Consider the following 24,200-nt stretch of genomic DNA (forward strand, 5'->3'; position numbering starts at 1 on the left):
TGCGATCCTTTCCAGGCTTTGGTAGTAGGGTGATATGTGCTTCTACCGCCGAATCAGGTAATGTGCTGGTCGTGGTCAGTGAAGTGAAGCCCTGTAGAGAAGGAGTGGAGAGTGTGTACAGAAAGGTGCTATAATACTTGTCAGTAATGCTGTCCGGGGCTGGGCTTTTTCCCATCGGCGTACGTTTTACTGCCAGTTGGAATTCCTCAAGAGTAAGGGGTGCGTCAAAGGTTCTGAGGATGTTACGTGGTACGGTTTGTTTTATTCTGGTGGAAAGGAAGGTATCTAGCTCCATGTCTGAAGGGGGTTTATCCTTTAAATTCTATAAAGTAGAGTAATACCCATGATCTCCGGCAGCATTTGAGTGGTTTCTCCAGAGGATTTTTTAATCTTGGCAATAAAGGTGGCCTGTCTGGTTCGTTTTAGTACATTAGCTAGCATGCGGCCACATTTGCCCCCTTGAGAGTAATAGGAGAACTTGGAGAGAAGTATTTTGCGTTTGGTTTGTACATTGAGTTGTGTCAGTGCGGATCGCTTATTCACTAAGGTTTTTTATGTTAGTAAAGAGCCATTCTGTTTATGGGACTTCTCGAATTGCCTGATTTCTTTGGTTAATGTTTCAGTTTGGGCCTCTCTGACTTTCTTTCGTTTGGAAGACAAAACTATAAAAAGTCCCCGAATTACACACTTATGAGCTACCCATGTAATGATAGGAGTTACCGATGGGGTGCTATTTTCTGCAAAGTATTGTTCCAGATCGAGTTTTATTTGGGATATTATGTCAGGGTCATTTAACAGTAAGTCATTTATTTCCCATTGGGAGGATTTGATTGGAATAGATGGTATTTGAATGGCCAGAGACAGGGGCGCAATCTGCCCATGTGATACGACTGAATGATCACGTTTGGACAAGATGGAGAAACCTATGTAGGAGAAAGAACGAATGTATCCTGGAGTTAAAGGAGTAGTCTCTCATATTTGGTTGAGTAACTCGCCAACAACTGAAAGGTTGGGATTGATCGAGAATATGATGTATCCTTTGTCTTGCTGATGTTTGATAGGTGTATGTACCTGAGGTGGTGTCTAGTGTGGATGCTAGGGAACTGTTGAGGTCACCTCAACCAAGTAGAAATGAAACCTTTATCGGGAGCATGAGGGTATGAGGGTCTTAGAATTAGATACTTAGTGGGCTATGAATGATGGAGGGAAGTCGGGTTCGAAACCAGTGACAGACTTGTGGGAATTGGATACAGCGATTATTTTACAGAGTAATTTGGAAGATGATGGGCCTGTTTCATCCGTGTGGATTGGATCATGAGGCTGGCATGAACGGACTATGAACAGAACGGGTATATTCAGCATATGGTACTGTAACATCCATTGTAGGATAACAATGGAGATATGAAAGGGGTAAAGGAGAAAATGGGACCTGCTCCAGGTTGAAGGTCAGAATTGATAAGGAGTTTAAGTGTAATGCAGCCGATATCGTGCCAGTATCGCTGTAAGTATCATTTCACTGTGGTATTGCTCGAAGGGAGATTTGCTATAAAGTATAAATATTCGAGTCTGCTTTATCCCTAATTCCTTGTGGAAGATCTTTATGAGCCAACATGCAGTTACTACATAGCTAAACATCCTCCCTGATTAAATACATTATATTATTATTATTATAAGGGATGATGGGACTAGGAGTCCTGTAATAACTACATAGCTAATCATCCTCCCTGGTTAAATACTTTATATCATTATTAGGCATCATGGGACTAGGAGTCCTGCAGTAACTACATAGCTAATCATCCTCCCTGGTTAAATACGTTATATCATTATTAGGCATGATGGTGCTTGGAGTCCTGCAGTAACTACATAGTTAATCATTCTCCCTGGTTAAAGACATTATATTATTAGTATTAGGGATAATGGGAGTAGGAGTCCTGCAGTAACTACATAGCTAATTATCCTCCCTGGTTAAATACTTTATATCATCATTATTAGGCATGCTGGGACTAGGAGTCCTACAGTAACTACATAGCTAATCATCCTCCCTGGTTAAATACTTTATATCATTATTAGGCATGATGGTGCTAGGAGTCCTGCAGTAACTACATAGTTAATCATTCTCCCTGGTTAAAGACATTATATTATTAGTATTAGGGATAATGGGAGTAGGAGTCCTGCAGTAACTACATAGCTAATTATCCTCCCTGGTTAAATACTTTATGTCATCATTATTAGGCATGCTGGGACTAGGAGTCATACAGTAACTACATAGCTAATCATCCTCCCTGGTTAAATATTTGATATCATTATTAGGCATCATGGGACTAGGAGTCCTGCAGTAACTACATAGCTAATCATCCTCCCTGGTTAAATACTTTATATCATTATTAGCCATGATGGTGCTAAGAGTCCTGCAGTAACTACATAGATAATCATTCTCCCTGATTAAAGACATTATATTATTATTATTTTATTATTAGGGATGATGGGAGTAGGAGTCCTGCAGTAACTACATAGGTAATCACCCTCATTGGTTAAAGACATTATATTATTATTATTGTTATTATTATTAGTATTATTCTTAGGGATGATGGGACTATGAGTTCTGCAGTAACTACATAGCTAATCATCCTCACTGGTTAAAGACATTATATTATTATTATTATTATTATTATGGATGATGGGACTAGGAGACCTGCAGTAACTACATAGCTAAACATCCTCCCTGATTAAAGACATTATATTATGATTATTATAATAAGGGATGATGGGACTAGGAGTCCTGTAGTAACGACATAGCTAATCATCCTCACTGGTTAAAGACATTATATAATAATTATAATAATAATTATTATTATTAGGGATGATGGGACTAGGAGTCCTGCAGTAACTACATAGCTAATCATCCTCATTGGTTAAAGACATTATATTATTATTATTGTTATTATTAGTATTATTCTTAGGGATGATGGGACTCGGGAGTTCTGCAGTAACTACATAGCTAATCATACTCACTGGTTAAAGACATTATATAATTATTATTATTATTAGGGATGATGGGACTAGGAGTCCTGCAGTAACTACATAGCTAATCATCCTCACTGGTTAAAGACATATAATTATTATTAGGGATGATGGGACTAGGAGTCCTGCTAGTAGTCCCTCCCAGGGAGGAGGTGTTTCCTGTCGTGTTGTGGATACCGTTGCCATAGTAACTGCGGTCAGTCTCTGGGTGGAGCTGGATGCGGCGGTGGGTGACAGGTAAGTAATGAAAAGTGGCCATTGGCCCGGGGGTGGGGGGCGGCCGGGTATGGGGGGATATCGGGCGGGGAAGGCAGGGGGGTATTGTATTGTTTTATATTTTTGTTAAGTTTTCTGTCATGCCCCTCCCCCTATTAACCCTTACTGACCCGAGGCTGAGCGACGGAATTGAATCAGAGCAGAAAAACGACTGTCTGTTAACCCTTCACTGACCTATAACCTATAATTATTAACCTTTCATTAGCCTGGAGCTGGTTATTAACCCTTAGTTAGCCTGGGAGTGAATATTAACCCTTCACTAGCCTGGGAGTGAATATTAACCCGTAGTTAGCCTGGGAGTGAATATTAACCCTTCACTAGCCTGGGAGTGAATATTAACCCTTCACTAGCCTGGGAGTGAATATTAACCCGTAGTTAGCCTGGGAGTGAATATTAACCCTTCACTAGCCTGGGAGTGAATATTAACCCTTGCTTTGGCTTAGAACTGAATATTAACTCTTCACTGATCTATGACCCCAAATTACATGATGTTATATTTCTGTCTGCCTGTTTGTCTTTCTCTCTGTCAGTCTTTATATATGTAACAGTCTGTCTGTTTGTCTGTCTATTTGTGTTTTATTTTTTAATGTAAACCGGCTGAGATTGATAGGGATTGCACACTAGGCTTTATATGTAAAATCGACTTTATGTATAGGCTACCACAATATAAAAATCATAGAGAAATACAAGTGATTGATGATATTGAATTATTAATAAATCCTGTAATTAATTGGAAGCCTACTCCAGTAACGGCTGATCTGTGTAAAATTATTCATTATGTGAATAGAATTCTAATTAACAGTTTGACATGGCGGCAAAATCTTTGGAATTTCTCAATGAAGAGTGAATTATAACGAATTCAAAATTAATTTCAAAATTCTAAATAACTTGTAAAGTGTCCAATCTGCGTCTCTGCGTCAATCTGCTTCCCAGTAATTCACATTTTACTGAATGACCTGCTTGTGGTTAAATTACTAATTATAATGAAAAAAATAACAAAATTAATGAATAACAGAGGGTGTTAAAATATTGAATAATAGTAAAAGATAAAAAAAAAACAAATATAGGTGTGCTGTGCCTTTAAGACAAACCAATTGTGCAATACAAACTTAAAAGTACAAAAGACTGTGCAATTCTTCCAGGAGGTGGAGTTACGATCCTGTGTGCATGCATGCTGACGTGGCCGATCGTGATGACGCGTTTCGCCGTATCCACAGCTTCATCAGATCTGCCCCTTTTCTCACGTTTGGGCTATTTAAACAGACCTGTGTGGGCGTGTCTATTTACTCATCGGCTGAAGCAGTCTCATAATTGGATGTTAACTGAAAACTGTCCATGTGGACGCAGATTAAAAACCGCAATTTGCAAACCTATGATTTCAAATCCAATTTTATTAAAACTTATACATATGATAAAACCTAATCTCCTGGCTGAAAGGTGTGCTCTGGTTATAAAGGAGTGTCTCAATAACATAACCTGGTCTCACCTGTAGGAGGGGTTACCTGAGGTCAATGTGACATCTTGGATGCATCAGTGTCCTGGCTCCGCCCCTCAGCCACACCTCCTCCAACCTCTGACCTGCAGACCAGTCTCCTCATGCAGCAGCCGCTATCTTGAAAGCTCCGCCCCTCAGCCACACCTCCTCTGACCTGCAGACCAGTCTCCTCATGCAGCGGCCGCTATCTTGAAAGCTCCGCCCCTCAGCTCACCTCCTCTGACCTGCAGACCAGTCTCCTCATTCAGCGGCCGCTATCTTGAAAGCTCCGCCCCTCAGCCACACCTCCTCTGACCTGCAGGCCAGTCTCCTCATTCAGCGGCCGCTATCTTGAAAGCTCCGCCCCTCAGCCACACCTCCTCTGACCTGCAGACCAGTCTCCTCATTCAGCGGCCGCTATCTTGAAATGCTGGAGCAATCACTCTGAGTTCCCTGGCCGTGAATCGAGGTTCATAGTACGCAGACTGGGGTGCAGCAGCCATGTGTATGGGCAATAGACAGTCGGGTAGGTCTGGGCAGTTGCATAGAGTCTATGGTACCAGTGGTTGCGAGATAATAAAAACAAAACAGGACTTGAGCGTCAGAAACAGAAAGAAATCTAAAAAAAAAAAAAGAACTTTGCAAGGTTTAACATTTAAACTGGGAGGGTTTTCCGGCAAACTTTCAGCTTAGTCCAGCCGGGGTTCAGGTCGTGACTGCGGCATACGAGTCTGGGGTTGTTCGTCTAGGTATGAATTCCGGAGCATTTACTGGGTCCCAGCTATGGGAGCGCGTGGGCCTTGCAGCTTGTGCGGACTGGCCAAGCGAGTCTGGAGGGAGGTCCAGATGTTGTAGCGCCTATGGAAGGTCGTGTATTGTATGCGTTGTGTCCCCTCGGGTGACTATCAAGGTGTGGGACAGGCTCCAGTGGTAGTGGATATTTTGTGCAGGTAAAAGGGAGGTAAATGGTCCTTTTATATGCCAGAGTTCCCCCGGATAGGTCTGCATAGAATGTTAGGGACATCTCTTCATAGAGGTAAGATGATTGTCCTCTGGTGGCCGCTAGGACTGCAGCTTTATCCCTATGACTCTGGAACTGTATCACCAGGTCCTCAGGAGCAGTAGGTGGTGCCTTGGCTGGTCTGAGCACACGGAATATTCCCTCTAGTGTGACCGCTTTGGCCAGCTTCGGAGTCAGCAAGGCCACGAGGAGCCGCCTAATGAAGTGTGGAAGTTCAGCCTCTGGGATACTCTCCACGACCCCCATGATTTTTAGGTTCTTTTGGTGTCGCCTGTCTTCCTCCGTGGCGAATCTGTGCTCATTTGTGAGATTCTGTTGCTGTAGCTCTTGAACCACTAGTTGTAGCTCCTTAATAGGCCAGTTATGCACAGCAGGTCCTCATGTATCATGGCCACATTGATTTTTTTGTGGAGGTCCGCCATAAGCTCTTTAATGGCCCCTATAGTCGGAGACAGTGTCGGTACAGGTAAGTATTCCTCTTCTGCTTCATCACACATCCCGTCGGGGAAGTCCTGAGGAGCCACCCCTGAGGGACGCCGTCTTGAGTACGGGGGTGCCGTGGGCCTGTCACCTTAGCTCACCAATGTTCATGCCCAGCCGGGGATTGCCAGGTTTCTGTTTTTTTGTCTTTTTTTTACGACTTTTATTTATTTATTGGTATTTTATTACCTCTAATAGCCAGGGGCAATAGCTATATTTTTTCCATCACGGTTTGGAAGGTGACAGGTTAAAATGCTTATTGGTTCTGGGAACCACCATTAATTCCTGTCCAAATTGAGTCCCCAGTAGTTTTCAGACACATTACTGGGAGTATTATTGCTGTGGAGCTCTGTTATACACTCAGACACATTACTGGGAGTATTATTACTGCGGAGCTCTGTTATACACTCAGACACATTACTGGGAGTATTATTGCTGTGGGGCTCTGTTATACACCCAGACACATTACTGGGAGTATTATTGCTGTGGAGCTCTGTTATACACTCAGACACATTACTGGGAGTATTATTGCGGTGGAGCTCTGTTATACACTCAGACACATTACTGGGAGTATTATTGCTGTGGAGCTCTGTTATACACTCAGACACATTACTGGGAGTATTATTGCTGTAGGGCTCTGTTATACACCCAGACACATTACTGGGAGTATTATTGCTGTGGAGCTCTGTTATACACTCAGACACATTACTGTGAGTATTATTGCTGCGGAGCTCTGTTATACAATCAGACACATTACTGGGAGTATTATTTCTGTGGAGCTCTGTTATACACTCAGAAACATTACTCTGAGTATTATTGCTGTGGAGCTCTGTTATACAATCAGACACATTACTGGGAGTATTATTGCTGTGGAGCTCTGTTATACACTCAGACACATTACTGGAAGTATTACTGGAAGTAACTACATAGCTAATCATCCTCACTGGTTAAAGACATATAATTATTATTAGGGATGATGGGACTAGGAGTCCTGCTAGTAGTCCCTCCCAGGGAGGAGGTGTTTCCTGTCGTGTTGTGGATACCGTTGCCATAGTAACTGCGGTCAGTCTCTGGGTGGAGCTGGATGCGGCGGTGGGTGACAGGTAAGTAATGAAAAGTGGCCATTGGCCCGGGGGTGGGGGGCGGCCGGGTATGGGGGGATATCGGGCGGGGAAGGCAGGGGGGTATTGTATTGTTTTATATTTTTGTTAAGTTTTCTGTCATGCCCCTCCCCCTATTAACCCTTACTGACCCGAGGCTGAGCGACGGAATTGAATCAGAGCAGAAAAACGACTGTCTGTTAACCCTTCACTGACCTATAACCTATAATTATTAACCTTTCATTAGCCTGGAGCTGGTTATTAACCCTTAGTTAGCCTGGGAGTGAATATTAACCCTTCACTAGCCTGGGAGTGAATATTAACCCGTAGTTAGCCTGGGAGTGAATATTAACCCTTCACTAGCCTGGGAGTGAATATTAACCCTTCACTAGCCTGGGAGTGAATATTAACCCGTAGTTAGCCTGGGAGTGAATATTAACCCTTCACTAGCCTGGGAGTGAATATTAACCCTTGCTTTGGCTTAGAACTGAATATTAACTCTTCACTGATCTATGACCCCAAATTACATGATGTTATATTTCTGTCTGCCTGTTTGTCTTTCTCTCTGTCAGTCTTTATATATGTAACAGTCTGTCTGTTTGTCTGTCTATTTGTGTTTTATTTTTTAATGTAAACCGGCTGAGATTGATAGGGATTGCACACTAGGCTTTATATGTAAAATCGACTTTATGTATAGGCTACCACAATATAAAAATCATAGAGAAATACAAGTGATTGATGATATTGAATTATTAATAAATCCTGTAATTAATTGGAAGCCTACTCCAGTAACGGCTGATCTGTGTAAAATTATTCATTATGTGAATAGAATTCTAATTAACAGTTTGACATGGCGGCAAAATCTTTGGAATTTCTCAATGAAGAGTGAATTATAACGAATTCAAAATTAATTTCAAAATTCTAAATAACTTGTAAAGTGTCCAATCTGCGTCTCTGCGTCAATCTGCTTCCCAGTAATTCACATTTTACTGAATGACCTGCTTGTGGTTAAATTACTAATTATAATGAAAAAAATAACAAAATTAATGAATAACAGAGGGTGTTAAAATATTGAATAATAGTAAAAGATAAAAAAAAAACAAATATAGGTGTGCTGTGCCTTTAAGACAAACCAATTGTGCAATACAAACTTAAAAGTACAAAAGACTGTGCAATTCTTCCAGGAGGTGGAGTTACGATCCTGTGTGCATGCATGCTGACGTGGCCGATCGTGATGACGCGTTTCGCCGTATCCACAGCTTCATCAGATCTGCCCCTTTTCTCACGTTTGGGCTATTTAAACAGACCTGTGTGGGCGTGTCTATTTACTCATCGGCTGAAGCAGTCTCATAATTGGATGTTAACTGAAAACTGTCCATGTGGACGCAGATTAAAAACCGCAATTTGCAAACCTATGATTTCAAATCCAATTTTATTAAAACTTATACATATGATAAAACCTAATCTCCTGGCTGAAAGGTGTGCTCTGGTTATAAAGGAGTGTCTCAATAACATAACCTGGTCTCACCTGTAGGAGGGGTTACCTGAGGTCAATGTGACATCTTGGATGCATCAGTGTCCTGGCTCCGCCCCTCAGCCACACCTCCTCCAACCTCTGACCTGCAGACCAGTCTCCTCATGCAGCAGCCGCTATCTTGAAAGCTCCGCCCCTCAGCCACACCTCCTCTGACCTGCAGACCAGTCTCCTCATGCAGCGGCCGCTATCTTGAAAGCTCCGCCCCTCAGCTCACCTCCTCTGACCTGCAGACCAGTCTCCTCATTCAGCGGCCGCTATCTTGAAAGCTCCGCCCCTCAGCCACACCTCCTCTGACCTGCAGGCCAGTCTCCTCATTCAGCGGCCGCTATCTTGAAAGCTCCGCCCCTCAGCCACACCTCCTCTGACCTGCAGACCAGTCTCCTCATTCAGCGGCCGCTATCTTGAAATGCTGGAGCAATCACTCTGAGTTCCCTGGCCGTGAATCGAGGTTCATAGTACGCAGACTGGGGTGCAGCAGCCATGTGTATGGGCAATAGACAGTCGGGTAGGTCTGGGCAGTTGCATAGAGTCTATGGTACCAGTGGTTGCGAGATAATAAAAACAAAACAGGACTTGAGCGTCAGAAACAGAAAGAAATCTAAAAAAAAAAAAAGAACTTTGCAAGGTTTAACATTTAAACTGGGAGGGTTTTCCGGCAAACTTTCAGCTTAGTCCAGCCGGGGTTCAGGTCGTGACTGCGGCATACGAGTCTGGGGTTGTTCGTCTAGGTATGAATTCCGGAGCATTTACTGGGTCCCAGCTATGGGAGCGCGTGGGCCTTGCAGCTTGTGCGGACTGGCCAAGCGAGTCTGGAGGGAGGTCCAGATGTTGTAGCGCCTATGGAAGGTCGTGTATTGTATGCGTTGTGTCCCCTCGGGTGACTATCAAGGTGTGGGACAGGCTCCAGTGGTAGTGGATATTTTGTGCAGGTAAAAGGGAGGTAAATGGTCCTTTTATATGCCAGAGTTCCCCCGGATAGGTCTGCATAGAATGTTAGGGACATCTCTTCATAGAGGTAAGATGATTGTCCTCTGGTGGCCGCTAGGACTGCAGCTTTATCCCTATGACTCTGGAACTGTATCACCAGGTCCTCAGGAGCAGTAGGTGGTGCCTTGGCTGGTCTGAGCACACGGAATATTCCCTCTAGTGTGACCGCTTTGGCCAGCTTCGGAGTCAGCAAGGCCACGAGGAGCCGCCTAATGAAGTGTGGAAGTTCAGCCTCTGGGATACTCTCCACGACCCCCATGATTTTTAGGTTCTTTTGGTGTCGCCTGTCTTCCTCCGTGGCGAATCTGTGCTCATTTGTGAGATTCTGTTGCTGTAGCTCTTGAACCACTAGTTGTAGCTCCTTAATAGGCCAGTTATGCACAGCAGGTCCTCATGTATCATGGCCACATTGATTTTTTTGTGGAGGTCCGCCATAAGCTCTTTAATGGCCCCTATAGTCGGAGACAGTGTCGGTACAGGTAAGTATTCCTCTTCTGCTTCATCACACATCCCGTCGGGGAAGTCCTGAGGAGCCACCCCTGAGGGACGCCGTCTTGAGTACGGGGGTGCCGTGGGCCTGTCACCTTAGCTCACCAATGTTCATGCCCAGCCGGGGATTGCCAGGTTTCTGTTTTTTTGTCTTTTTTTTACGACTTTTATTTATTTATTGGTATTTTATTACCTCTAATAGCCAGGGGCAATAGCTATATTTTTTCCATCACGGTTTGGAAGGTGACAGGTTAAAATGCTTATTGGTTCTGGGAACCACCATTAATTCCTGTCCAAATTGAGTCCCCAGTAGTTTTCAGACACATTACTGGGAGTATTATTGCTGTGGAGCTCTGTTATACACTCAGACACATTACTGGGAGTATTATTACTGCGGAGCTCTGTTATACACTCAGACACATTACTGGGAGTATTATTGCTGTGGGGCTCTGTTATACACCCAGACACATTACTGGGAGTATTATTGCTGTGGAGCTCTGTTATACACTCAGACACATTACTGGGAGTATTATTGCGGTGGAGCTCTGTTATACACTCAGACACATTACTGGGAGTATTATTGCTGTGGAGCTCTGTTATACACTCAGACACATTACTGGGAGTATTATTGCTGTAGGGCTCTGTTATACACCCAGACACATTACTGGGAGTATTATTGCTGTGGAGCTCTGTTATACACTCAGACACATTACTGTGAGTATTATTGCTGCGGAGCTCTGTTATACAATCAGACACATTACTGGGAGTATTATTTCTGTGGAGCTCTGTTATACACTCAGAAACATTACTCTGAGTATTATTGCTGTGGAGCTCTGTTATACAATCAGACACATTACTGGGAGTATTATTGCTGTGGAGCTCTGTTATACACTCAGACACATTACTGGAAGTATTATTACTGTGGAGATCTGTTATACACTCAGACACATTACTGGGAGTTTTATTACTGCGGAGCTCTGTTATACACTCAGACACATTACTGGGAGTATTATGACTGTGGAGCTCTGTTATACACTCAGACACGCCAACAATATGGAGCATCTAGAAAAGAGGGACATTAGGGGGGGAAGGGATAGAGGGATTTGGGCTTTAAGTAGGGACTGTCCCACCTAAACTGGGAGACTTGGGAGGTATGATTGCTAACAGAGTTCTGGAACCCCATGCAGTTGAAGATTCCAGGATGGTCAAACAGGATATGTTGGAGGAGGAATTAAGAATAAATATTTATTTCTGTTTTTCAGGTGGAAGTTGAACATTTGGTGTCTCATTTTATGAAATTAATGGAGAGTTACAAGTTACCGGCCTCATCCCAAGATAATTATCCCGATTCGTTTGCGAAGGACATGGAGCTCAATCTGAGTCTGGATAGTTTGCTGGATTCGGACTCTGACAGTCTGACGCAGGAGATTCAGTATCAGTCTGACCTAAAGCATAGGATATCTGACCATGAGCGTCCGGCATCGCATTCCTCGCAAGGAGCGTCAGGCGGAAGCTCCAACCAAAGTCATAACTATAATGAGACAGAAAATCATTATAGCCGGAGTGAAAATCACCATATTTCAAATGCGACTGTTGATGAAAACAGCAGTGAATTTGACAAACTGAGGTAAGAATTAATATTGTGGACAGCCACAAGACGTTCTCCCATCTCCTATCATTATATTGTGTCATATAACATGACGTCCTCACTGCAATACAACTATGATATCACTTTATTATATACTTTGCTTTCAGGTTAAGTTATAGATAGTTATACCGGGTGCCAGACTTTTAGTTACATTGGTATATACAAAAATGGAAGATAGTAGTCCGCAGTGCTGTACAATGTAGGACTCGATTTAATATTTTTGGATAAGCGTTTCAAATTATTTAATATTTTTGGATACACTTTAAAAAAATATATATTTTATGAAAAATATCAGAATGTTTTAATTTTTTGATAAATTGAAATATATATAGCGGAGGGAAGATTCCTTGCGCTCAGGCTGGTTTATACAAAAATGGAAGACAGTAGGTCTTCATTAAAACGTAGCGTTTATTTCTTCATTTCTAAAATGTGCCCTCGATAAAGTGCGCACAGTGATGCAAAATGTCGACGTTTCAGTCCCAGCGTGGGACTTTCCTCAGGACAGCATAATATAATATCACATTTCTGCCAATTATATAGGTAAAGATAAAGTTAGTGAACTTACCCCAGGTGTGTTGACCAGCCGAATACGGTGTACCTGTTTTCCGATTCCGCATGTGCAAGCTTAGTCCCGCCCACTACGGAAATTCAGACCATATAGGTTTGCCATAGAACCAATAATTTACACACGTGTGTATATATATATATATATATATATATATATATATATATAATAACTATGTATATGTATAACTAAGTATTATTCTAAAACATAAATAAAAGTAAATAAAAATAAATAAAAAAGTGAAAATAATTAAAAACATTTTTTGTAAATTATATATATATATATATATATATATATATATATATATCTTTGTATAAATGAATAAATAAAAATAATACAATATATATATATATATATATATATATATATATATATATATATATATATATATATATATATATACTTCCACGTGTCCCGCACTCAGTGCTCCCGGTCTTGTTATTGCCTAGGTGCAATCTCCGACCTTGGTATATACAATGTCTTGTTGAAGAGCACTCACAGGACTCTAATAGTGCTAATAGTGCTTTTTTTATTGTAGCATCAATATTCCAATACAATGTGTCTAATATATTATCCATTTATCCATATACATAAATAATTTCATAAATATACACGTAGACTTCAAATATATAAATATGTATATATATTGAAATTCTACGTGCATATGTAGGTAATATTTTTACATAATTAAGTAATTTTATTGTTTGCAATTTGAGGGACCTGCCTGACAACCCAGGCCGAAAGTCCAGAGAATTTAATTTGCTAGCACTGTATTTAACCCTGTAACTTTCCTGCACATGGGGGGTACTGTTTTACTCAGGAGACTTCGCTGAATACAAATATTAGTGTTTCAAAACAGTAACGCATATCACAGCAATGATATTGTCAGTTAAAGGGGTCTTTTTTTTTTTTTTTGCATTTTTCACACACAAACGGCACTTTCACTGGTGATATCATCGCTGTGATACGTTTTACTGTTTTGAAACACTAATATTTGTACGCAGCGAAGTCTCCCGAGTATAACAGTAGCCCCCATGTACAGGTTTGATAGTGTTTCTGAAAGTAACAGGGTCAAATATAAGGCTTGATTTTCCTATTTTTACATTGGTTATGTTGCCTTTGAGAGCGTATGGTAGCCCAGGGATGAGAATTACCCCCATTATGGCATACCATTTGCAAAAGAAGACAACCCAAGGTATTGTAAATGGGGTATGTTCAGTCTTTTTTAGTAGCCACGTAGTCACAAACACTGGCCAAAGTTAATTGGGCTTTGCATTTAACACACAAACAAATATGAATGCTAACTTTGGCCAGTGTTTGTGACTACGTGGCTACCAAAAAAGACTAGACATACACCATATTGGGGGCGGGGCCTGACAGCCAAGATGGCCGGACGTGTCCTCTGAGGGCTCCTGCACCAGAGGGCACACAACTACCCAAACTGCCTAAACTACCAAAGCCCACTACACAAGCTATCGGGATATCGATCCGGGACCCCACGCGGAGCAGAATGGTACCACTCCAGTACCGAACCGCCACGGGAAAGCCCGAACCGGCCATGCGGCCTAACACAGAGCGGGGACTAGAGCATGGAGGAGGCGGCCGATCCCCCGGCTCGGGGCCCGCTCTCAAGCGAGAGAAAAGCGATGCCCTGCTACCCCCCCCCCTTCGGACCGGCGGGGGTTATCCCGGTCCAATCTGGGGACGACAACCCCTGAGAAAAGGCAAACCCAAGCGACGACCAAACGGGACCTAAGAGGCCCAAACAAGATGGCGGCGACAAAGCAGCCTGGGAAGAAGCGCACGCTACACAAGCCCCCAGGAAATATTACAGAGTTCTGTGGCAGACTCATGGCTTACCTCTGCACGCAATTTCACACCCAGGGACAGGCCTTTAGGCGGGCGAGGAGTGAGGCAGCAGCTTGGATCCGCCCGACGACGCACGAGCTGGTTCCCTCCTCGGGCCTCCAGAGGGGCGCCGGGGAGGAAATGCCGGCACCTCAAGAAGCAGGAACTGGAGTCAAGTCCCTTGGACACCGGCACTCGCTCCCACCTAAGCCAGGGAGAGGGCCGCAAACAAAGTCAGCCAGAAGACCACCGGGTGGCGCCGGAATCCTCAAGCCAGCGGCAGATCTTCCCACACAACCGAACACACGCCGTCTGCAACAGAGGACACCGAACAGCAGAAGGATCCGGTACCACAGAGCAAAACGGGCGAAGAGCTCCACCACGACCTGCCGGGAGGAGACCCTCACGAGGACAGGGACTAACCGTACACACGCTGGAGTGGCGATTCCCAGCCCTGGGAGTGGGCTGAAGAGACACTTGCCGACCAGCACAAGCCCAAACACCAAGAGACTACTTGTCAATGCATGTGCTACTGTCGGTAATGTTATCAGGGAGAGCCCCAGCGGTGTACCCCCAAACAGATTCCAGCCATATGATTTATGTCTCATGTTTTTCAGCCTGATTACCCTTCAGTTGTCGTGTACAGTTTTTTTTTTTTTCTTCTTCACTTATAACGACCCTGCAGCAAATCTCCAGTGAGCTAAACATGTTGTCTACCACTGTCACCCTGCTTAGAATACAACCCATCTGCCTAGCGTGTAACCTCACATAACTAGCTGGTTTCCACTATGTCTTGCTTGCCTTCTATGTATCATCTCTCCAGTCAACTAGACACATGTATATAACGGTACTAAGGGATTAATGCATATTACTTAGCCTGAATCTACTCAAAACAGTGGGCAGCTTACTTAGCAAATCAAAGAACCGAGCATGCATGCCTGACACTAGAAATGCCTACCTAACATGTTATAATTTTGTACCATTCAGGCACACATTGTATGCCAACGGCAGCTTATGACACTCATGCACATAAAGGGCATAACATACCCACTTATCTCACCACACATAGGCAGTCTACCACTGAAGCATATACATATTACGCCTATCCTACACATACCTAGTGCCGGCGGTACCCTCCCCAGCTATCCAACTCAGCTGCTTTACAAAGAAATGCTTACACTACACCAGAATAACGTAGAACGATTTGCCATGTTAACGCCAGTAAAGCGAAGTTTTTCATTGTTTAACCTGTTTTGTGCCAGCAATTACTCTTACTTATGTGACTTCTAGATCTTTATATGTCTGACATTAGCAGCGACAAAAATGTCACCTCCAGCGAGCTATACTACCTTAGACATACACCATATTGAATACACTGGGTTGTCTACTTTAAAAAATATGTACATGTGGGGTGTGATTCAGAGATTTATGACCGATAACAGTATGTTACATTTGATACATTTTAAAAATATATATTTTGAAACAGCAATGTCCTACTTGTACTTATAGCCTTATAACTTGCAAAAAAAAGCTAAGAACATGGTAACCTCTCGCCGAAAAGCCCCAAGGATGACACAGCAAGCACATTGGTCCATTTCAATTGAAACTCATTTAACGCCCCCTTTCAGAAAATAGCCTTGCATACTCTATCAATATGTTTGCACAGTATTGTTTGATTGTTGTAAAAATGATGTGACTTGTGCGTGATGTGCGTTTTGCATTGCGGTATGTTCTTGGTCAGTGATGGCGAACCTATGACACGTGTGCCACAGGTGGCACGCCGGTCCCTCTCTGTGGGCACGCAGCCATAGGTTGTCGAGGAAGGGGCCCCTGGCGCCGGTCGGCAGCAATGCAGAGTAGGCACCTGCCTGCCCAAAACGGCAAACGCCTACTCTGCTTTCGTATCGAGAGGGTGGATGGGATGGAGGGCTGCGAGGGAGCTCTGACTTAAGTTCTGTTCCAGCACTGCTCCCTCCGCTGATGCCACAGGGAGACAGGAAATGATGTAAATCAGGCGCTGCTGCGGAGGGAGCAGTGCTGGAACAGCAGGTCAATCAGTGCTCCTTCGCGCCCACACCCCCTCACAGCAGTGGAAAGGAATCGGATCCACCAGGTAGGGAGCCTGGGTGGACTACAAACCCCCACATTGTTTATTTATGTGCTGGGAGGGAGAGGGGGATATGCTGGGGTACTGAAGGAAAGATGCTGAGGGGAGAGAAGATAAGAATCTGGGGGAGAGGAGATGCTGGGGATAGAAGAGGAGGTGTTGGGGGAGAAGAGGAGAATCTGGGGGAGAGGAGAAGGAGTTGCTGGGGGAGAGAAGAAGGATATCCTGGGGGAGTGGAGAATGAGATGCTGGGGGGAGAAGGGAAGAGGAGGAGGAAGAGATGCTGGGGGGGAGAAGGGGAGAGGAGGAGGAAGAGATGCTGGGGGGAGAAGGGGAGAGGAGGAGGAATAGATGAAGAGGAGGAGGAGGAGATGCTGGGGGGAGAAGGGGAGAGGAGGAGGAGATGCTGGGGGAGAAGGGGAGAGGAGGAGGAGATGCTGGGTGGAGAAGGGGAGAGGAGGAGGAAGAGATGCTGGGGGGGAGAAGGGGAGAGGAGAAGGAAGAGATGCTGGGTGGAGAAGGGGAGAGGAGGAGGAAGAGATGCTGGGTGGAGAAGGGGAGAGGAGGAGGAAGAGATGCTGGGTGGAGAAGGGGAGAGGAGGAGGAAGAGATGCTGGGTGGAGAAGGGGAGAGGAGGAGGAAGAGATGCTGGGTGGAGAAGGGGAGAGGAGGAGGAAGAGATGCTGGGGGGGAGAAGGGGAGAGGAGGAGGAGATGCTGGGGGGGAGAAGGGGAGAGGAGGAGGAGATGCTGGGGGGAGAAGGGGAGAGGAGGAGGAGATGCTGGGGGGAGAAGGGGAGAGGAGGAGGAGGAGATGCTGGGGGGAGAAGGGGAGAGGAGGAGGAGGAGGAGAAGATGCTGGGGGGAGAAGGGGAGAGATGGAGGAGGAGATGCTCGGGGGAGAAGGGGAGAGGAGGAGGAAGAGATGCTGGGGAGAGAGGGGGATATTCTGTGGGTAGAGAAGGGAAGATGCTGGGGGGGAGAGAAGAGGAGAATTAGTTTGGAGAACTGTACGAGTTGTTTTTTCTAAACTTAAACGTCAGTATTCAGGTTTAATTGCCGTGTTGGCACTTTGAGGAAAAAAAAGTTGGCATGTATTGCGGTTTGGGCACTCGGGCTCAAAAAGGTTCGCCATCACTGTTCTAGGTCTTATTACTAGTTGTGATGGTAAATCAGTCTGTATTGTGTCGCTCGGTACCCAGCGCTACATTTTACTACATTTCTAAACACAAACAATAAGAAGGAAAGAAAAACAATCCAAATGTCGATTCCTTGCTGGGATTTCATTTTAGCTGCAGTTTTGTTGTGTCTTGAAAATTAAACATTCACAAAACAAACTTCCAGCTGTGTCCAGTCTATTAAGATGCATGTAACAAAGTTAATAAGATTTAAATGACGTGTGTAAATACCTATATATGTCAAAATACAACAGAATTATAAAAAATAAAATTTTTCACTCTTGAATAGTGATTAAACACTGAATTCTGGGGAGATGAAATTTGTTGCATTTTTTTTAACAGTCAAGCTGTGATTATAGAGTTTGTTTCTTTTCCAAAAGGTTATTTTGCAGGTCAGTTTTCAGTTCACAATATAGTTTTTATTGAATAGAGCCTATAAACAAATTCCACCTGTGGAGTTTGTTTAGTTTGGATTATTCTTTTTGTGGGCTCGAGTTATACACAGGCCAGCGTGGTGTTTAGTTAATAAAGTCTCTGTCTTTTATTTTGTATTTTTGCTGTACTCACAAGCATGAGTGGGCTAATGCATAAAGAGTGAAATAAACATAACAACAAAAATGTATAATGCATACACATAAACATTGGTAGACATTTGTAACGTCCTACATAATGGGCCCGTAAGTAGAGGGCTTTTTAATAAGTAAACTAGATGGGTCATCCCTGACAAGTCCCGATAACTGACCTTTTGTCGGGCAACTGATGGCAAGGTCCCATGGGGACCGAGTACGGTCAGTTATTGCTGTGGAAATATATGACGGGTCGTAGGGCGAACTTCCGCTTGGATCTGGTGTTGTACCTAGTTGTCATCGATATTCAATAGCGTCGGTTGTCTGGCTGAGATATAGCGCGAGTGAGAGGGGAGGCTAGTAGCAAAAAGCCCTGGAGGTGAGCCTTGTAACACCCCCTAGGCTCGCTTGGCTAATTTAAGGTTGCTTGTAGGTAGTGAGATGGTGGGGGTGTGGGGGTTGAGAGAATTTGACTGTGGGTCAGAGTGCCTACTGGCAGCTTAGGCCTTAGCATGGAGCTTTAATTATAATAAAAGTAAACGTCCAACAGAAAGAAAAGTCAACTTCGAACCGCAATGAGTGACTCAGGTGGTGACTGTGGCTTATGCATTTGATGTTGCACTTTGCGGCACAAACGGCTCTACTACAGCCGGGTCCCAGCTGTGTGTGGCAGGGCTTTTCCCGCTGGTTCCCAGTTGAGGCAGGGAGTTTTCTGATATGCCTAGCTAGCTCAGGAGGACATTTGCTCCCTGAAGATCGGTCACCGAGTGGGTCGCATCTCCTTGTATGACTTGCAGTGTTCTTGGGGACCTCCACCTGTACTGTATGTTGTGGCTTCTGAGAAGGGCAGTTACAGGCTGCATGTGCCTCCGCCACTGTAGGGTATCCCCTGAGAGGTCAGTATAGAATGAGAGGGACGTGTTCTCAAAGGCGTAGGGCACCTTCTCCTTATGGGCTGCGAGCACTGCTTGTTTGTCTGCGCTGTTGTGAAATTTCACCACGATATCTCGCAGGGCTCATATCTCAGGTGCTCTTCAGGGTTTTGGGACTCAGAATATCCCGTCGAGGGTTACCCCTTTGGCTTGTCTTGAGGCCAGGAGGGCTCCCAGTAGTCGCCTGATGAAATGCAGGAGCTCTGCCACTGGAACCTCTTTTGGCACCCCTCTGACCTTGAAGTTGCGGAGTCTTGAAGCGTGGCAAACCGCTGGTCTGATAGTGCTTGTTGTTTCTTCAAGGTTTGTATTTCTCTCTGGAGATCCACAATGGATAGCGTGTGGTGTGTCACAGTGTTCACCACTTCCCCCTTGGTGCGCAGCAAGGCCATGTCTGCCTGCAAGGTTTTCTGTAGGCTGCCCAGCATCTCCCTCAGCATCGTTGCTGTCAACGGCTTGTTCTCCCCGGTGTTTGGGATTGGCCGTGGTGAAGGCAGAATCCCGCAATGTTCTCCGTTCAGGTCCAAGTCCTCAGAGGAGTCAGTGAAATCCTCAAGGTCGTCGGCCATTTTGGGCCCATACGCGCCTTGCACTCCCATATTCATGCTGGGTTTAGGCTTGTCTGGCCTCGATTTTTTTTAGTTTTGGGACCAGTGGTGAGTGGTGAGTTCGTGAGTGGGTTTTCCGCGTAGTTACATTGCCAAAATCTGCAGTTTTTTTGGTGTTTGGATCGGAGCTCATTTAGTGTGCGACCGGCTCGTTCAGTGGCTAAGCTCTGCCCCTAGTCTAGGATTGACATAAGGCTATATTAACTATAAGATAGGGCCAGGCACTAATAAAAGTATTTAGAAAATTGGGCAGACTAGATGCGCCGAATGGTTCTTATCTGCCGTCACAGTCTATGTTTCTATGTTTTCTTTTTTCATTTCTTTTTCTCATATTTACACCAAACTATTCCTTACTGCGTCTATTCTGGAAGTTTATTTTTCAATTTTTTTGTACTATAACTCATTTGTCCTATTTTGTGAATTTAATAATTGCGAAAAATATGAGAAAAAAAGGAGCAAAATAACCCAAAGAGGAATAAAACATCGGAAAGATGGGATATTTTGGCGCATTACAAAAAAGGCGGGATAAAAAGGTACCAATGTATAAAGGGTGGAGTAACCGCTGCAAATGGGAAAACGAATGAGACTTTTTTTTTTTTTTTTTAATAAAAAAAAAAAATCCAATGAGTTTCCATGGAAACTGGGTTTAGTATTAAACTCCTGTCTATTGACGTGTAGAAACTGGGGCAAGGACGTTATTTACGGGCGAGACCAGAGACCATATATTGTTTACTCCATAATAAGAAAATGGTAATTTGGAAATATTTTATATTATTTTCTAAATCGGAAATTATGGGGATATGACAAGGCAATTGTACATTTTTGTGTTTTGCCCTAAATGTTTCAAATTCCCACATTTTCATGGATCAATTAATAAATCCAAACAATAAAACAATCAAAGCGTAATCATAATTTAAATTAAACCCCTGTATTAATAAAACACAAACGCAAAAATGATGCTAAATTTTCTAAAGCTAAGAATCGTCAGACATACCCGCCATAGCGTCCTATCCAATATGCAAAAGAAATTGTAGATAAAATATATATCGACAACCAGAAAACTTAATTTGAATAATTCAAATTTTTATCCGCATTTCTGAGGAGAACCAGAGCCTGATTCTCGAATTAACCCCGTGTGCGCCAGGAGTGAGTTTGAGGAAATCGCTGATTGCTGGAAGTGAAAGGATTAATTGGTTGAAGCAATATAAATGTTTTTTTTTTTTTTTTCACTGTTGTAAAAAGAAACTGCGGCTTTATAAACTTGTTGAATAGATCAGTGCGAGAGAAGCTGGCATTAGGATCCCCCGCAGGGTGGCACTGCTCTGATGAAGACTAATGGAATGGGTACAATACAAATATCCACAGGGAAGGCACTGCGCAGTGATCACTTACACATCCATCTCCTCGTCATGCTGGGTTATTACATAATCTTTCAATAGCCTGGGACAGCAAATTAATTACTTATTCTATAATAAATCACATTCACTGTCCCATTCAAAATACACATCTTTTATTTTTATCCCTTAAAATGTGATATGTTTGTCCTTAATAGCTGCAAACTGGTAAAATAAATGATGTTTCTGTGCCTTTTTTCGAAATAATGAAATGTAAAACTCTTGCGTTTTAACTTTCCCAGTCATTCGATTTGCTGCCCAGTGATTTATTTACTTAACTCTGCGGAACATTTCATTTTATAACAAAAAACAAGTAGAAATGGAAAGAACGATTTGAATCTTTAGAGAACAGGTTGAAGAGGCAGGGAGCAGCCGAATGCATTTTACAGGCTTACAGCAAACATTCAACTGCTACTTAAAAAGCCAATCATTCTGTATATGGAGTTCTAGATCTTCACATTTTGTTAGTTTTTCTTTCTGTATGTATAGTTCTATACAGTACATATATTTATGTATTATCTGTTGTGTATGTAGTTCTAGATATACATATTTAATTATCTTTTATTTCAGTATATATAACAATATAATATATACATTGTATTACCTTTATATATAACTATATAATATATACATTGTAATACCTTTATATATAACTATATAATATATACATTGTAATACCTTTATATATAACTATATAATATATACATTGTAATACCTTTATATATAACTATATAATATATACATTGTAATACCTTTATATATAACTATATAATATATACAGTGTATTACCTTTATATATAACTATATAATATATACATTGTAATACCTTTATATATAACTATATAATATTTACATTGTAATACCTTTAAATATAACTATATAATATATACATTGTATTACCTTTATATATAACTATATAATATATACATTGTATTACCTTTATATATAACTATATAATATATACATTGTATTACCTTTATATATAACTATATAATATATACATTGTATTACCTTTATATATAACTATATAATATATACATTGTATTACCTTTATATATAACTATATAATATATACATTGTAATACCTTTATATATAACTATATAATATATACATTGTAATACCTTTATATATAACTATATAATATTTACATTGTAATACCTTTAAATATAACTATATAATATATACATTGTATTACCTTTATATATAACTATATAATATATACAGTGTATTACCTTTATATATAACTATATAATATATACAGTGTATTACCTTTATATATAACTATATAATATATACATTGTATTACCTTTATATATAACTATATAATATATACATTGTATTACCTTTATATATAACTATATAATATATACATTGTATTACCTTTTATTTCTGTATATATAACTTTAAAATATATACATTGTATTACCTTTTGTTTCTGTATATATAACTATAAAATATATACATTGTATTATATTTTCTTTATTTATTTATAGCTATATAATATATATATATATATATATATATATATATATACATTTTATTATTTTTATATTAGTAGGTTTAGCTATAGGTTTTTATACATATTATTATTATTATTTTCTACTGATTACAGAAATTAGAATAGTTAGGGCTATATATTTTAACGGGGGTTTAATTAAGATGCTTGTTACATGTTCCAGGGGAGTATTCAATGACTCACTTTAAAAATTTTGACATGCGCGCTCAGGTCAGGGGTAAGTTCCTGGCATTTAACAAGGTTTGGCTTCCTTGGGAAAATGTACAGCATGTCTGCCCGTGGCTTGTGTCCCGATGGCTCAGTTTTCTGTTGGCCATTCTGTCTTCCTTCATGTTTCCTTTTTCCAACACTATCTCTAGCTCTCTGTAGCCTTCTCTCTTCATTTTTATGTTCTTAGCTCCACTGCCTCTTGTAGTGGACAAGATACAAATTGTTTGTCAAATACTGGACTGGGAAATACTCTGTTACAAGTTACATATTGCCGTGTTCGTATATGGATTGTATCATGGTTTTCTTGCTGTCTATATGTAAATGAAGAATAGGGGAAAAAAATGTCAACATCAAATGTTGAGTGTCATTACAGTGCCTGGCCGAGAATCATGACAATTATGGTCCACAGCATCTTGAGTGCAGATATTTCCTAGTCGTAAGTCTCCCTTAGACCTACCCGCACACCTTAAACATTCCCTAAACCGTAAAGCTTTCTCACTCCAAGCCTACCTTTCATGTTGTAATGGGACGTTATTGGATGCAGCCATATTCAGCAAGAAAAACCACAGCCGTTAATGCATGGCCACCTGAATCTACCCATCAGCTATCCTCTGCCTCCACCCCAGTAGGTATATGGAAGCCCTCACAGTGGGTCACAAAGGTTGGGGATGGGAGTGTATTTGTGTAGGAGCAGACTCTACTGTTATCTGACCAACTGCTGCTCGACCTGACTTGCTGTGGCTGTGATTGCTGTTAGTGAACCTGCAGCAGCAAGAATGTTATTCTAACAGTGTCCATGACTCGAAAAGCCCGATATATACTGTTTCCCACTTATAATGACTAGCATAGGATATCTGCACTGCTAGGGTATACAAGTCTGAGAGAGCTGGTCTTTTATTCTTTGTTAAATTGCTCCAGCTGTGTCCGGCTGCGTCTGCACAGACACCGGTCTTGGTGCTGATTCTAGCAAGATGTGAGATTTCTGTCTGTCCTTGGTTTGTGTCAAACCATCTGTCAGGCTATTCACTACAGTGAGAATTCAAAGTGAATTTCCAATTTAAGGTCAAACCGAACTAGAAAAACTCATTTCATTTGAAATTCACGTTGAATTCTCCCGTTAGTAAGTAACACTGTCTGCGTTAACATGTGCCAGCTGTGGTTAGTAAGTAACACTGTCTGTGTTTACAAGTGCCAGCCGTGGTTAGTAAGTAACACTGTCTCTGTTAACATGCGCCAGCCATGG

At 42.1% G+C, this 24,200-nt stretch overlaps 2 protein-coding genes across 2 annotated transcripts in view; one reads left to right on the forward strand and one right to left on the reverse strand.

The window, feature by feature from the left end:
- The window catches only part of LOC134578052 (uncharacterized), a 96,389-nt gene extending 84,631 nt beyond the window's left edge, over positions 1-11,758 (reverse strand). Inside the window, exon 1 of the mRNA XM_063437025.1 lies at positions 11,706-11,758. Coding sequence (XP_063293095.1) covers positions 11,706-11,714 — 9 coding nt within the window. The 5' untranslated portion in view covers positions 11,715-11,758. The remainder of the gene's footprint in view (positions 1-11,705) is intronic.
- JHY (junctional cadherin complex regulator) overlaps positions 7,339-24,200 on the forward strand; it is a 64,691-nt gene continuing 47,829 nt past the window's right edge. The window contains exons 1-2 of the mRNA XM_063437026.1: positions 7,339-7,375; positions 11,648-12,012. Coding sequence (XP_063293096.1) covers positions 11,678-12,012 — 335 coding nt within the window. The 5' untranslated portion in view covers positions 7,339-7,375; positions 11,648-11,677. The remainder of the gene's footprint in view (positions 7,376-11,647; positions 12,013-24,200) is intronic.

The sequence above is a fragment of the Pelobates fuscus genome, chromosome 11 (assembly GCF_036172605.1).
Source record: "Pelobates fuscus isolate aPelFus1 chromosome 11, aPelFus1.pri, whole genome shotgun sequence".
NCBI lineage: Eukaryota > Metazoa > Chordata > Amphibia > Anura > Pelobatidae > Pelobates > Pelobates fuscus.